Raw genomic sequence first — 15,964 nt, forward strand, 5'->3', positions numbered from 1 at the left:
GCTGCCAAACCATTTGCTAGTTCATCTTCCCTACCTCCACTTGTCCCTTGGGAAGGTGGCCTTCAAACTTTCTGCTTAAAACCTGTTGCTACCCCAGCATCCCCCCACCCAACCTCCCATGACCTAAGCAGGCAGCACAAACCCCAGGGCCTGCAGGGCCACCCTTTCATGGTGTTTCTGAAGCATTTTCACATGATCAGACCAAACCACACCATTTTGAGAGGGAGCCAGGTCACACACCACCCTCTCTGATGTTTCTAAACTAAGGAAGTGGATTGAGAGCCACAAAAGCCTTAAATATATAAAATACTGCCTAGATTTCCATTTTTCTCCTATTGAAAAAAAAATAGCTTTTGCCCCCATAGTCTCACTGCCTTTGGAATTTTTATATAGAATGACAAGAACTCAGGGCTTTGTCAGACTTTGATGTTCATCTGGTTCAAAATGCATCTAATGTGTTCCCAAAGGCTGGCCAGGCCTGTGCCAGCACACCCCCCAGGATGAAGCGCTCACCTACAGAAGCAGCCCCTTCCATCTTGGTGGGTACTGAAACCTGCTTCCTGTCACTTTCACCCACAGCCTGGGTCCTGCCCCCAGGAACTGCTGCCGTTCATAGCCACTGGCTTGGCTCTCAAGAGCCCCAGGGGGATGTGTAGCAACAGAGATGTCTCTGAGCCTTCTGACGCTTTCCAGGAGTGTGGCTTTGGTGCATATTAAGTGCCTCAATAAACATTAACACTTGAGAGGGGAAAGCTAGGCCCCCAAGTTGGGTTAGGGCCTCCTGCAGCCCTCCATGCTGATCTCCATCACACTCTGCTCACACTGACATGACTGTCTGTTCATGTATCTTTCTCTCACAGCATCCTGATAATCGGGGCTCTGTCTTATTTATTTCTAGCTCTGTTCACTTAAATGTCCATTAGTTCCTCTACCTCTCTCGTCTCACATTTCCTGAGCACTTCCTCTCTGCCAGACCCTGTCCTGGGCCTTAGGGACACACAGCTGCATCAGATGTGGTCCCCATCTTCAGGAGCCCCTGGTCTGGTGGGGGTAGCAGGCAGGAGGCTGGCATTTAGAATGCCACGCAATTGGTCCTATGATGAAGGTGGAGGGCACAGCTTCCAGATTTGTCCTCTAGAGGGCAGGTGCACCTTTTAGTTCCTACTCTGGGCTGGGCTCAGAAGAACCCTAATCAAAGTCGGCTGAAAGCATGACCAGTGGAAGGAATCCCCTTATTAGCAGGTACCACCAGACATCCATTTCACAGGTGTTTAACTCACAGAGGCCCAGAATGAAGCAACTTTCCAAGTAAATCCGTGGTACAGCTAAGTCTCAGAACGGGTGCCCTCCCCACATTCCTTACCCCACCCCAAACCGTGGGAGGGACCCACCTGCAGGTAATGGTAGGCTAGACCCTGGTGGCAGGATTTGGACTTTAGCAGGCTCTTATCCAAGGTGGCTGAGGTCTTCTGGCAGACTTCATGGGCGTGGCTGAGGGTCAGAGTGGACCAGGAGCCCCGCTTGACATAGTTGGTGTCGGTGCCCACGCCAAGGCTGGGGCAGGCGGCTGGGGGTGCAGGTGGGGGTGGCGGGGCAGTCAGCTCAGCGGTGTTGTTTTTGGCTGCTTTGAGCATGTGCCCGCTAATGGTGTTGTAGGCGTGCATGAAGTAGCGTGGCTGGCTGCGTTCCGCCTGTCGGCCAAGCGTCATCAGCCCAGAGGCCGGGCCACTGCTGCGGAAGGCGCCACCCTCGCCGTCCAAGTTGTCATCAGAGCTCCACCAGCCTGAGATGTTGGAGCGGCTACGCCGTTTGGGTTCCCCAGCCTTGGCCCGTTCCTTGCTCTTGGCCCTCCGGCCCTTGCCGTCCTCCAGGCCACCTTTCTTGCTGCCATTGCCTCCGACCTTGCCTGCCGTGCCCTCCAGTGAGGGCGCCTTGGTGAAGAAGAGCCGCTGGACCGAGTGGACCAGGTGGCGGATGCGGCCAGGACTCTCCCCACGGGCCTTGGCCTCACCACGGGGGAACTGGAGCGTGCTAAAGCCATCGCGGTGGATGGGCAGTTGCTTCTCAAACTGGTCCAGGAGGTTGGCAGGCAGCCGGTTGATCTTGGTGGCCTGGGCGTGGCTGGGGAAGGGGCTCTCCTCTGGCACCTCGAAGTGGGAGTTATAGTGGATGCGGGGGAAGGTGCTGCTTGGAGGCGGTAGCTGGTTGTTGAGTGGGAAGAGACCATCCCCAGGCAGAGCGTTCTGGCCCGGGAAGCGAGCCTCGCGGGCAAAGGCCTCTGTGGGCGAGAGCAGGTAGGGGTTGCGGTCAGGCCCTGCGAACAGGGGCTCATGCGGTGGGTCCAGGCTGTCGGAGAGGTGGCGAGGGCGGCTGTCACCGAGGCCTTTCATGATCCCGGCCCTCAGGGCAGGGGCCGTTGCCCTAGTGGGGCGCCCGGGTTGCCTCTCCCGGGCAGCAGCTATCCTGGGGAGAGAAAACAGAGAGGAAATCAGCTGAATTTGGAGGGGACAGGGTGCTGGGAATGTCACAGAGACCCCCACAGATTTCAGATTTCAGGATTGGGAGGATTTCTGAAGACTCTTGGCCTACCCTTAACACTGTAGGGTGGAAGACAAGAAGACAAACAGAGGCCCACATACCATATGTGTCAATCCGAGTCATAGCTCAGGCTGGCAAACTGTTAAACAGATCCTACCTTGACGAACATATCTTCATAATAACCTGGAAAGCCAAATTCGAACTCCGACTTCTTGGTCTCCTCCAAATTCCACGATCGAATGTAGTGGGTGGGGGGAGCAGCTCACCCTCTGTTTTCCTCCCATCTCTGACTCTATCCCTTGCTACAAGGAGCCACACACCCACACGCACCCCAAGCTCACTCCACATGCCCTCAGGCCTAGGGATGGCCCCACAGGCAGTGCAGGCAACCCGTGCGAGGATCCCGTGCTGGCCGTGGAAGCAGGCCCGGGGCCATTTGGTTAGGGAATTCCAAGGTCCCCAGTATCCAGGGCATGGCTCTGGGTGATCATGTCCTCTCGGGCCCTGAACGCTCTTCCTATGAGTGGTTCAACATGGTTGAAAGAGGGCCAGAGAGGCCTTCTAAAGAGGCCATCTTATCTGAATCTGAGGGCAGTACTGTCCAACTCTCACTTTAGCAGAGGAATCCTATATCACATGTAGAGCCTCTATAAAAATCTGCTTTGTCCCTCAACAGATGTCTACCAAGTGTGACTTCTGGGCTAGGCGCTGGGGGCTGCAAACATCAGAGAAGCCAATAAGCTCATTAGCACATCGTTTCTGACTGGAACGAATCAATGACGGCCAGCCTGACCAGAGTTCTGAGTGAGTTAATACTGGGAGCACGTCCTCAGGACTGGGTAGACAGGACAAGGCCTTGGGTGGGGGTGGCACTTAGGTGGAACCACTGTGACTCGGTTTCCCCATCTGTAAAATCAGGCAGTTGGATCGTTTAGATTTTCCATCTGGGACCATGTTGGAAATACCAGTCTCAATACTTTGGCAAGTACCTTTCCTTCCTGTGCCTCAGTCTTCCCATCTGTACCATGAAGCAGAGGGGAGGCCAGCGAGCTTTCTAAGCCCTGTCCCTACCACCAGCTCGACTCAGAGGAGTCCCACGGCTTGCTATGGACTGTGTGCCCGGTGTGCTGAGAATCTGAAAGCAATCAGTGTGGCTGGAACAGAGCAAGTGAGGACAAGGGCAGTGGGGGTACAGATCTTGAAGGGCTGGGCCAGGTCAGAGTGGACAGACTCTGGCTGAAGCCAAGTGTGGCAGGCAGAATGATGGCTCCCAAAGTTGCCAATGTCCTAATCCCCCAAATCTCTGATTATGTTACTTGACATGTCAAAAGGGTCTTTGCAGATATGATTAAGGATCTTGAGATGGGGAGATTATCCTGAATTATCTGGAGGGGTACAATCTAATACATGGGTCTTTTTAAGAGGGAGGCGTGAAGATATGATGATAGAAGCAGAGGTCAGAGGGGTGTGGGAATCACAAGCCAGGGAATGTGGGCAGCTGTTAGAAGCCAGAAGAGGCAAGGAATCAGATTCTCCTCTAGAGCGTCCAGAAGGAATGCAGTCCTGGGACCCATTTTAGACTTACGACCTCTAGAGCTGTAAAATACTAAATTTGCGTAGTTTAAAGCCACTAAGTTTTGGAAGTTTGCTACAACAGCCATAGGAAACAAATATACCAAATGGGTTCTGGTGTCTGAGACTCCCTCTCACCCCTTAAGAGCAGCTCTTAAGGCAAATTCCAAATCCCACCAAACACTGCGTCAAAAACACTGGCCTCGGTGAAACCCACATCATAGAGGTGGGGAAATGGAGGTCTGGAAGGCCCAGTATGGTCTAGTTTTTGCCAGTTTCTCCAGCCTCATCCCCATTCCCTGCTCCCTTTGCCAACCAAACTCATTACCTTACTGGATTTTCTACCTAGTTCTCATCACTGAAACTCTCACATATCCCTTGCTTGCTAGTTTACTGTTGCCCCTGGGTCTGTCCTGTCCAATATGGTAGCCACTAGCCACATAGGCTACAGAGCACTTGAAATACAGCTAGGGCAACCAAGGAGCTGCCTTTTTAATTTTAATTAACTTAAATTTAAACATCACATATGGCAAGTGGCTACCATATTGGATAGTACAGTTCTAGAACTTCAAACATAACTCCAGGAAGAAGCCTCCTCCAGCTCCCCCTCCTAAAGGTGGGGTCCAAGATACTCTCTTCTAATACCTCGTCCACATTTTTTAGTTGGAAACTTAATTCACTTATTTTCTGATTTTTTATATTCTAATAAATATAAAAGACTATACATTTCCCCCTGAGTACCTATTTGGCTACATCTCATAGATTTTATTTCCCCACAGGTTTTTTCCTCCTCTTTTTAAAAAAATTGAGATGAAAAGCATGTAACACAGCAGAGCCATTTTGAAGTGCATAGTTCAGTGACATTCAGGACATTCACGATCCTGTGTAAACACTACCTCCATCTAGTTCCAAAACATTTTCTTAACCCCAAAGAAACCCCAGTACACAATGAGCTATCACTCCCTGTTCCATCCTCCTCCTGGCCCCTGGCAACCACCAATCTGCTTTCTGTCTCTGGATTTACCTATTTCCCATGTGTTTTATTTTAATTGTGGTAAAATATACATAACATAAAAATTTGCCACTTCGGCCATTTTTAAGGGTACAGTTCATTGACATTAATTACATTCACAATGTTGTGCAACTACCATCGTTATCTATGTCCCGAACTCTTCATCACCCCGAACAGAAACTATATAACCATTAAATGCATTGACTTCTTATTCTCTCCTCTCCTCCAGCCCCTGGTAATTTCTGATTACCACTTTCTGTCTCTATGAATTTGCCTATTCTAGATATTTCATATAAATGGAATCGTACAACATTTGTCCTTCTGTATCTGGCTTTTTTCATTTAGCATAATGTTTTCAAGGTTCATCCGGATTGTGACATGTACCAGAAGTTCATCCCTTTTTATGGCTGGATCATATTCCATTGTATGTAGAGACCACAGTTTGTCCATTCATTTGTTGATGGGCATTTCGGTTGTTGCCACATTTGGCTATTGTGAATAATGTTGCAATCAAGAAACACTGGCACACTAGTATCTGTTTGAGTCCCTGCTTTCAATTCTCTTGGGTACATACCTAAGAATGTAACTGCTGGGTCATATGGTAATTCTGTCTAACTTTTTGAGGAACCACCAAACTGTTTCCCACCATCTTATATTTCACCTGCAATGTATGGGGCCCAATTTCTCTAACTCTTCATCAACAGTTATCGTTTTGCGTTTTTTTGGTTTTTTAAAATTATACCCATGTTAGTAGGTATGAACTGGGATCTCATTGTGGTCTTGATTTGCATTTCCCTGATGACTAACGATGTTGAGCATTTTTTTATGTGCTTATTGGCAATTTGCGTATCTTCTTTGGAGAAATGTCTATTTAAGACTTTCACTCATTTTAAAATTGGGTGATTTGTCATTTTTTGTGGTTGAGTTGTAGGAGTTCCTTTTTTTTTTTTAAGACTTTATTTGAGAGAGAGAGTGAGTGAGAGAGCACAAGGAGGGGGAGCAGCAAAAGGAGAGGGAGAAGCAGGCTCCCCTCTGAGGACCCTGGGATCATGACCTGAGCCGAAGGCAGACACTTAACTGACTGAGCCACCCAGGTGTGCCAGGAGTTCTTTATATATTCTGGCCCTTATAATACAATTTACAATCGTTTTCTCCCATTCTGTCCCTATAGGTTTTAAACAGGTAGTGTTTTTCAACTTTTCCTGGACTGGCCACTTACTCTTTCTTTCCTTATTAGCACCGATGGCCTCCCTGCCCCCCACAGAGAGCCGAGTCCGTGTTCCCATAACCTCCTTGTGGGCAAGAGCTGGTTCTGCTCATCTGGGGGCCAGAGGAATGAGAAAGGATCTGGAGATGAACGTGTGGTGGACGCTGTGATGGCCGCTCAGGTCCCCCTTCAGGATTGAGGCACTCGTGTCTCCAGCTGCCGAACACGGGCTGCTTACAGCTCACTCTGGGTAACCACCAGCACTGGCTCTCAGCCAAAGGGAGGTGCCTCACCCACAGTTGCACTCCTTCTCGGAGCAGCCAGGAACTGGCTGATGTGTGGGCACCAAAGCTTGGCCCCCTTGCCCAATTCAGAGCAGCCCTAACGGGCCATCCCAGCCCCAAAGCTGCCCGTGGGATCAGCAGAGCCTTTGCTGTAACTGCATCTCTATCCAGCTCCTCCCTCTGCGCGATCCTGCGCCCCTCACCTGTCACAGGTATTCCCAGGAGACTTCCCATGCAAACCTCAGCGTCTGTTTCCTGGGGAACCTGGCCCTAAGACAGGACGTAACTGGATTCTACTTCTTTCCCTCCTTACCGAGGGACATTCAGCAATGTAATCACTCCTCTTAGGCCTCAGTTTCCTCTTCTATAACATGGGGATGAGGATCCTTTCTTTTCAAGATTATGATGAGGATTAATTGTGATGTCCTATGGAAAACATCTGGCACTTACGGCTCAATAAACATCAGTCGTGCTCCCCTCCTCACCTCGCGGTGCTTTCCTGGGGACAGGCCAGTGCTTCTGGGCTAGGGATGCTGCAGAGCGCCGTGCAAAGGGCATGCAGCTGCACCTGGGTTAGCTCCTGGCTCTGCTCTTGCTGCAACCTCGGACTAGTCACCCTGGGCCTCAGTTTCCACCTCTAGGTAGTGGGGGTTTGAGCGAGGGTTATGTGGGCATCTGGTCACACTGATTCCCTCTGAACACTCTTGGTCAGAGATCCTGGGACACTGGGTGCCAGCCCCTCAGCCACCCAACCTCTGTGAGCCTCACCCCAAGGAGCCTCACCTTGGGGAGGTCTTAAAATAGGCAGGGCTGGGCCTTGCAGGGGAAGCAGCTGGCTGCCTTGCGCTGCCTTTGTCTCTGAGCTATACTTAGGCCCATCCGGGTGCCCATAATTATCTCTCATTAATATAAGCCTCATTGCCCTCACGGAAACATGGAGGAAGTAGCGGAGCTGCTGCCTCCCTGGGAACCCTCCCTGCTCTGTGGTGCAACTGTGGCTGCTGTCACTACTCTCATCTGCACGGAGTGGGGCCTCCCTGCCCTGCCCTTGCTCATTCTGGAGCCAGAGCTGGCCTGTGAGCTAATTAGGGACAAGGCCAGGAACGGAGCCCAGCATGGCTCTTCCTGATGCAAAACTCACCTGACTGCATCATTCCCCTAATCTATAACCTTCTGTGGATCCTCTTCCTTCCTCAGTTCAAACTCCTTGGTGAGGCAGTCAAGACCCTTGCTGATGTAACCACAAAACCCTTTTCTGACATTAATAAACGCACTTCCCCTCTTAACAGCTGCTCCCTTTAACCACTCCAGATCCCTTAGTATTTCTTGCTTCTATCTTCTGTATTTGGTGGTACCAGAACACCTGGTTTTGTCTAAGATTATGTTAACAGAGATAGAGAGTCTAAATGAAGGGAGGGGATAGTCCTCTTCAGTGCTGAACCGTGTTAAGAGACAGAGAACTAGAGCAGGGCATGGGAGGGTGAGCCAAGCGATGGACGGCTGGAATGATGTGGGTGGAATGGCAGAACATTCTGGGGCTGTTCACAGCAGTCCATGGCAGACACAGCTACTGCCATAGGCCTCTGCAGGGCAGAAGTGTGGAAGGGGAAGAATGGGTTCTATGGAGCCTCCAGGGCCTTGCCGCTGCCTGGGGCAGGGGTGGAGGAGGAGGCAGGCTGCATTACGCCGTGACTTCATCTCTGGGTACCCCTCCCATTCTCCTCCTACACTCCTTGCCACACCTGCGCTCTCTCTTGCTGGTTCTCCTCCTCTGACCTCTAAGTGCTGGAGGAACTGGGTGCTCTTTGCTTCTCTTTACCCTCTCTCTCCTGCTGATCTCATCCAGACTCATGGCGTTAAACACCACCTATATCTGACAATCCTAAATTTACATCTTCCGTCCAATCTCTCTCAAACACCAGACGCCTATCTCTGTCTCCCTGACATCTCACCCTGGATGTCTGACAGGTCCAAAATCGAATGCCTGATCTCCCACCCACCCCAACCTGTTCCTCCCACCGTCTACCCCACTTCCGTTCATGACAACACCCCCCTCCTGCTCGCTCAGGTCAGAAGGCTCAGGATCATCCTTGACCCCTCTTTCTCTCAGCCCCATACCCCATCACATAGCAAATCCTTCAAAACAACTCCACCTTCAAGATATCCCAGAATCCCACCACTTCTCACCACCCCCACAGCCCTGCCTGGGCCCAGGCCCCCCTCGTCTCTCCCCCAGACAACAAGACTCCCATGGCCCTCAGACTCAAAGCCAATCTTCCTACTCATCTTGTTTCTTCTTGCTCTTCCAACTTCATTTCCTGCCTCTGCCCCCTTGGGCCTCCATTCTGTTCCTTGAACATGGGTCATTAACTCCCATCTTGGGGCTCTTGCCCTTCCCGTGGGTCTGACTGAAATGCTGTGCCCCCTCTGCCCACGTGACTACGCCTTCGCTTCACTCAGTCTCAGCACACAGGCCATCTCTGCAGATAGGCCGGCCCTGCCCCCCGTCAGGAGCCGAACCTCACCTGCCAGCCCCCTTCTGCACTGCCAGGAGTTAGGTCTGACAGAGCTTGGAACCACAGGGACAGGGTCTGTCTCTGTCACTGCTTGTGTCCCCAGCACCCAGCATGGGGGTGGGATGCAGGAGAGGCTCTTGCAGCTTTTGCTAAATCAAAGACCTGCAGAAGGTGCCTAGAAGTGATGAAGACAGTGAGACGCTACAGGATGGTGAGTTTTCCGTTCCGGCTAGTCATACTGATCATTTATTGAGTGCTTTCTGTATACTAGGTGCTTCCCATATGTGAACTCATTTAATCCTCACTGCAGCTCTTTCTAGTGGGGATGAGGAGTCCCCTGTGGCAGTCAGGCTCCAAATGCACCCTAGTGGTCCCCATCTCCTGGTATTCATGTCCCTGGGTTTGCACCCCCGCCACTCCCCTGCCAAAACACGAGCCAGGGTTGACCATGTAACCCGTAGAATATTGTGGAAATGACCAAGTATGACTTCGGAGGTAGGTCAGAGCAGACACTGCGGCTTCTGCCTGGCTCTCTTGGATCTCCAGCCCTGGGGAAGTCAGCCGCCATGTTGTGAGGACAACCAAGCAGCCGTCGGGTTGGGCTGACCGAGAGGTGCACATGGGGAGGAAAGAGGTCTGTGACAGCCAGCGCTAACTTCAGAGCCGTGTGATGAGCCACCCTGCAAACGGATCCTAAGCCCCAGTTAAGACTTTGGCTGGCAGCAGCCCCTGCTGGCAACTTGACTGGAACGTCCTCGAGACCCTGGGCCAGAACCACCCATTAAGCTCCTCCTGGGTTCCTGACTCTCAGAAACTGTGTGAGATAATACACACTTCTTGGTGGGTTTTTTTTGTTTTTTTAAAAAGATTTTATTTATTTATTTGACAGAGAGAGAGACAGCCAGTGAGAGAGGGAACACAAGCAGGGGGAGTGGGAGAGGAAGAAGCAGGCTCCCAGCGGGGGAGCCTGATGTGGGGCTCGATCCCAGAGCACTGGGATCGCGCCCTGAGCCGAAGGCAGACACTTAACGACTGTGCCACCCAGGCGCCCCTACACACTTATTGTTTTAAGCCACTGCCAAGTTTCTGTATACATTTTTATGCAGAAATAGGCAATACACCCATGAGAAAAAGCACCTCAAATGGCAAACGGCAATTGCTCTAGGCCCCTCAGCTGGTGAGGGAGGGGTGCTGGTGTGAATCAATCTGACTCCTGGGGCCACATTCCGTGGCTTTGCCCACAAGGCTGAGGTTCCAGGATCCTTTTCATCTATGACAGCTCCGTTATCCTGATGAATTCAAGGTCCGAATTGCTTCCAGCCTAAGTCTGTGTCCATAGCAACTGTTTGAAAAGCGTAACATTCAATCGACTGGTTGTTTGGTCAACAAGATAGCCAGCAATGGCTCCAGCAGATACCCCGGATTGGGCTACTGGGAACATGGGGCTGACACTGTCCCGGCTGTCCCCAGAGCAGGGCCTCCTCCTCGGCTCGAAGCTGTATTCCTCCGCCGCCCATCCTGACAGTGAACTCTGAACACAGGGCACGGGATGGGGGTGCTGCAGCTCCTCTGGCATGAGGGGCACAGATTTGGGGCTGAGGGGTTCTGTGGGGACGGGGCTGCTCACCAGGCCTCTCTGAGACCACGCCCCATTGAAACCTGCCTAGGCTCAGCTGAGGCTCCAGAGGTCACAGACCAAGCCCCTGAGCCCTGCCCCCAGCACACATCTTTGCGCCCTAGATATGGGAAAGACAGAAGGAAATAGGCCTCAGAACAAAGGGACTATGGAGCCAGAACCATAGAGTCATCCTTTTAAAAACCCAAATAGAATCACTTCGCCCAGTTCCCTTAAATTCCTTCAAGGTCTCCCTTTACCCGCAGGCAAAACTCCAGCCTCCTCATCCTGACTCAGCCAAGCTGGCCTCATTTGTATTTCCTGCCACAGGGTCTTTACACATGCTGTTCCTTCTGCCTGACATTTTTCCTTTCAACTCCTCACATAATCTGGCTGCTCCCGGTGATTCGAGTTTCTGCTCCAATACTAACTCCAACGGGGCCTTCCCCGACCCCATATCTAAGACGGTTCCTCCCTCACACCCTACTTTCTCTCCTGATCCCCTTCTTGATTTCCTTCAAAGCACTTCTCAGGATCTCTAGTTACTTTGCACGGTTCCTTGTGCGCTTGATTAATATCCACCTCTTCATGCTCTGTGGGCTGAGATTGGGGGACACCATGCCTGTTTCATTTTCCATCGTATGGCTGGTACTCGGGATAGACTCAACCCCCAAGAGGTGCACAACAGCAGTTGCTAAATGAAGTAGTCAGAGCCTCAGAGGCAGAGGAGCCGGAGAGAACTGGAGCTGCCCAACGGAAGAGAAGGTTGTTGATTGCTGGGCTGCCCCATACTCCTTTCTTGCTTCTTCCTCATGTGTGGGTCCCAGATGGGCTGGTCTGGTGTTTCTGTTCCCCAGAACCTTCCTGAAAATGCTCTGTCCCTAGCCTCTTTCCCTGCTTAATACCCTGAAAGTTCAGAAGAGACATCCCTTCCTCCAAGAAGTCTTCCCTGATCTTGCAGATGGGGGTGGGGGTCAGGGCTCCTCCGAGTTTCCCTCTGATGGGCGCTACCACCCTAAGGAATCACAGACAGTCCCAGGGGTCCCTGTGTACAGGAAGCAGGGCCCTGCACAGAGCTGAGTCTCATAAATGTTCATGCGTGAAGAGGATGACATTCCTTCTGGTTTGCCCACATTCTGCCTGTTGCCCTGAGTCCCTGATGGCTAGTGCCCTCTTTCATTCTCAAGTGTCATGATTTAGATGATGAATTATATGCTTACCCATGCAAGAAGGAACATGCGTCTGTGGCTGAGATGGACTAAATGAAGTCTGGTCTGAGATTCTTCTCTGGATTTCTAAGCCAAGACTCCCTCAATCCATGGGAATCAGGGTCGCCCCTCCCACACCTATGAAAAACCTGACTGGGGGGAGGAGAGGGAGACGATCACAACCGCCTTCCTCCCCTCCACCTCCACACGTCACATGGGGGCCACCACCCTAAGCTCCAGCCACTCCCTGCAGCGGCCGCAGGGAAGGCGGAGGACAGACCTGCCCCGGCAGGCAGTGCAGTATGGAGGCTACAGAACCAGCCTCCTCAAGTGTGAATCCTGCTGCTGTGTGATCTTGAGCCAGTTACTGAACCTCCCTGAGTCCAGCGTCCTCCAAGGGCTATTAGCAGAGATAAACGTGCTAATGTAGACAGATGGCTAGGCACAGGACCTGTCACACAATGAGTGTCCTACAAGTGTTTTCTGTTGCTATCCTCAACAGGACCGACCACAGGCAACAGGGCTGGGCACCATCTTTGTTTAGCCACTTGGAAGTTCAGAGAGGGGATGGAGCTTGGCCTGGATCACACAGCATGTTGGTAGCAACTGGGATTTGAACCCAGGCCTCTGGACTCCTAGGTCAGTGTTCTCTGGAGGTCTCAAACCAACAAAGGATGGGAGTGTTCTGGGCTGTGTACACTTTCTAAGTGGCCCTCTCTCCTCCTCACATCCCCAGAACCTAACTGTCTAGACCTGCTTAGATACTTAATTAAACTTATATACAATTACATGAAAATTAAAATTTAGCTTCTCAGTGTCATTAGCCACATTTCCACTGTTCAATGGCCACATCTGGCCAGGGGCTACCACATACAGAGACCTAAATAGACCATGTCCATCAGCACAGACAGTACTATGGGACATAACTTAATCATGGCTTTTGGCTTTTGGGACAGCAATGGGATCTTACATTCTGCAGTCCCCAGAGAGCCTCTCTAAAGCCTACGAATTGGGCAATGTTCAGCACCAAACCTGTAGTATTTTATCCACACTTCTCATGCTGTGCTTTGCTGACTAGGCTCCAGCAGGGAGCTGGGACTCGTCCAAGGTCACGCAGCAGGTGGAGGCTGTGAGGGGCTCAGGTCTCCTGACTCTGTTCCTTCTGTGCCCTAGTACCCCGCTGCTCAGGCCAGACAGTCAGCAGTCAGGCCACGCTTGGCAGTGATGCTGGTCAACAGAAATGACTTTTTACTGGTGAACAAAAGCAAAAGTATTGCCCTGGGATGATGATGGGGGACAGCTGGCCACAGCCTCAAAGTGGGGTGCCCATCAGCCCCATGGAGGGTTCCCCAGGTCACACTGGATGACTATAGGGCTGGGAAGGGGGCAGAGGCTGGGCTCATCTTCTCCCCTTCCCATTCTAGCAAGTTCTGGGACGACCTCAATAGTCACCTTAGCTGCCATTTCAGAGCAATATTTGCTGTGCTCATGAGGGCTGGGGCCTTAGCTGACTCACTGTGTGGCCCCAGGCAGGTCACCTTCCCTACCTCAGATTTCTCATTTGGAAAATGGAGATGATTATCCCAATGGTGTGGGGTCCTTGTGAGGGGCCGAACGGGACTAGCTGAATGGGAGAGAGTTTGTCCGCCAGGAGGTGCTAGGGGAGGACGAGAGCAGGTGTTGGACCTCATCTGACTCGGGTGTGAATCCAGCACCACCTCTTCCCAGGGGCGTGACCTCATGCCGTTCAGCTGGCCTCTCTTAGCCTCAGTTGGAGGAGGGGGACTGAGGGGTGACTTCAGTGGGTACATGGTCATTGTGAGAGGTGACGAAAGAGTTCTGGAAACAGGCAGTGGTGATAGCTGACAATGTAGGGATGTATTTAATGCCACTGCACTGTATACTTTTAAATGGTTGAAACGGCAAATCTGGTTAAAATGTGTGTACCCCACCACAATTTAAGGAATTAAGAAACTTCACTTGTAGGATACTTATGAGATTCGGCAAGAGTGTGTCTGCGGAGCACCCAGGAAAATTTCTGGTCGGTGCTCGATAAAGAGGAGCTGTGGTCATTACATGAGCCTTTCAAGACCTTTCTGAAGCTTACTGGTCAAGTGCTTCCTATGTATACATAAAAACTTTATATGAATCGTCTCGTTGAATCCTAAATCAGCCCTGTGAAATGCATCCTGCCATTGGCCCCATTTTACAGAGGGAGAGTTGAGGCACGGAAGGAAGTGACTCGCCCAAGGTCACACGGGTAGGATTTGAAGCCAGGCAGTTTGGCTCCAGAGCCTGTGCCTCCAGTCACCTCCCTGAGCTACCTCTCAGCTTTCAGTAACAACATTCCATCTGCTACCAGGTCACGGAGCCCTGGGCTTGGGTCAGGGACACAACCTCTAATCGCCTGCTCACCACCACTTCCCAGGAGAGGACTATTAGGGGAAGGCTGTCCAGGGGACACATTGCCCTACTCTCTGGCCTCAGAACTCTGAATGTGGGGCAGGCGGGCTCTGGAGGTCACCTGCCTCAGCCTGTTTCATTCTGGCCCTCACTGAGGGACCATCCTGGAAGGTCGTGTTGGCAAACAGCAGAACAAAATGGTCAGAATGTTGCAATTGCCAGCACATTTAATTCAATTCCTCCAACATTTATGGGGCCTGCTTTGTGACTCAGATGGTTCCAGCCCTTAAAGATCATGCGGCCAAGTGCAGGAGGCAGAAATACACATGGCAATTAGACAATACATAAAAATAAATTCCAGGAAACGTCGAAACCAGGGTGAGCAGGCCAGTGAAAAGAAGAATCAATACTCGCTGGGGCACCAGGAAGGCTCCCTAGAGGAGGTGGCATTTCAGCCAGGTCTCTGAAGACAAGCAAGATTTCAGCAGATAAAGGTGTAGGGAAGAGCATTTCATAAAAGGGAAAAGCATAGGCAAATCATAGTCAGAGGTGAGAGATGAAGGCAGTGCTGGAAACAGTAAGTTGTGTGGCAAGGGTGGGCTTGGAGTGGGGGGAGGCAGACGTGGGGGCTCAGATCATAGAGGGCTTTGGTGAACTCCAGGGACTCTAGATTTAAACTTAGGCCACCTGCCATCTAAATAGAGCAGGGCCGGCTCAGGGGCACTGGCACCAGCAATCCCACTTCCAGGAATCATTCAGCAGCCTTGCCTTATGCACATGGGAAATGGAGGTGCAAAGGATTCTTCTTGAAAGACGATTTTTTTGCAACCTTGAAAGAAATATAATCTGTACTAGCAAAAGCCTGAAAACACCCCAAGTGCCCAGGAGACTAGATAAGCAAACTGTGATCCAGGGCACTGTGCAATACTACGCAGCTGTAAAAAAGGAAAAAAGTACTTGCTCTAAGTACTGATGAACAGCTCTCTGAAACACACTGCTAAGTAAAAACAACAGGGGGCAGAGCAGGGGTTATGGTATCTGTCTTAGTTTGCGTTCTCTCAGAAGCAGACTCAGAGCCAAGGATTTGAGTCCTTTGGGAGGTGATTCTAGGAAACACATGGAGGGAGCGGGAAGGAAGACAAAACGATAAAGGTTGCATCGCGGAACTACAGGCAAGTGAGCGATCGCGGAACTACAGGCAAGTGAGCGCAGTTGCACGGGGGATGCGGTGCGACAGGAGAACACACAGCTTAGTGTCCCTGCTGAGGGTCGAAGGAGCTGGGGTGTGTATTCCCCACGTCCTCCTGCACCAGCTGAGGGCGCCCCGGGGGCACTAACTCCCTGGCACTTCCGCCCTCCCCATTCAGCCAGAAAGAAAGCGGTCAGCTGGAGAGCTATAGGTGTTTCCAGAAGCCAGCAGTCGGCAGGAACCAACCAGACAGTGAGGGGAGGCAGTAGGGGCGCCCCGCCCCCGGGTCTGCTATGGAATGGTACTGTTTATCTGGTACCAATCTGCTTCTCTGTGGAAGGGTACCCAGAAAGCCAGAAACAGGGTAAATGGAGGAAAGGATAGGAGAGGGATTTTTTACTGTTTTTTCAAAATTAAAAA

General features: G+C 51.4%; 1 protein-coding gene across 2 annotated transcripts in view; it reads right to left on the minus strand.

The window, feature by feature from the left end:
* DLGAP4 (DLG associated protein 4) overlaps positions 1-15,964 on the minus strand; it is a 134,400-nt gene that overhangs the window by 80,571 nt on the left and 37,865 nt on the right. The window contains exon 1 of one of the 2 annotated variants that reach the window (XM_045804541.2): positions 1,392-2,405. In XM_045804541.2, coding sequence (XP_045660497.2) covers positions 1,392-2,390 — 999 coding nt within the window. In that variant the 5' untranslated portion in view covers positions 2,391-2,405. Of the gene's footprint in view, positions 1-1,391; positions 2,464-15,964 lie in introns of those variants that run through there. The other variant, XM_087853605.1, reaches the window with a different exon arrangement.

The sequence above is a fragment of the Ursus americanus genome, chromosome 22 (assembly GCF_024610735.1).
Source record: "Ursus americanus isolate L20-20 chromosome 22, mUrsAme1.1.p, whole genome shotgun sequence".
NCBI lineage: Eukaryota > Metazoa > Chordata > Mammalia > Carnivora > Ursidae > Ursus > Ursus americanus.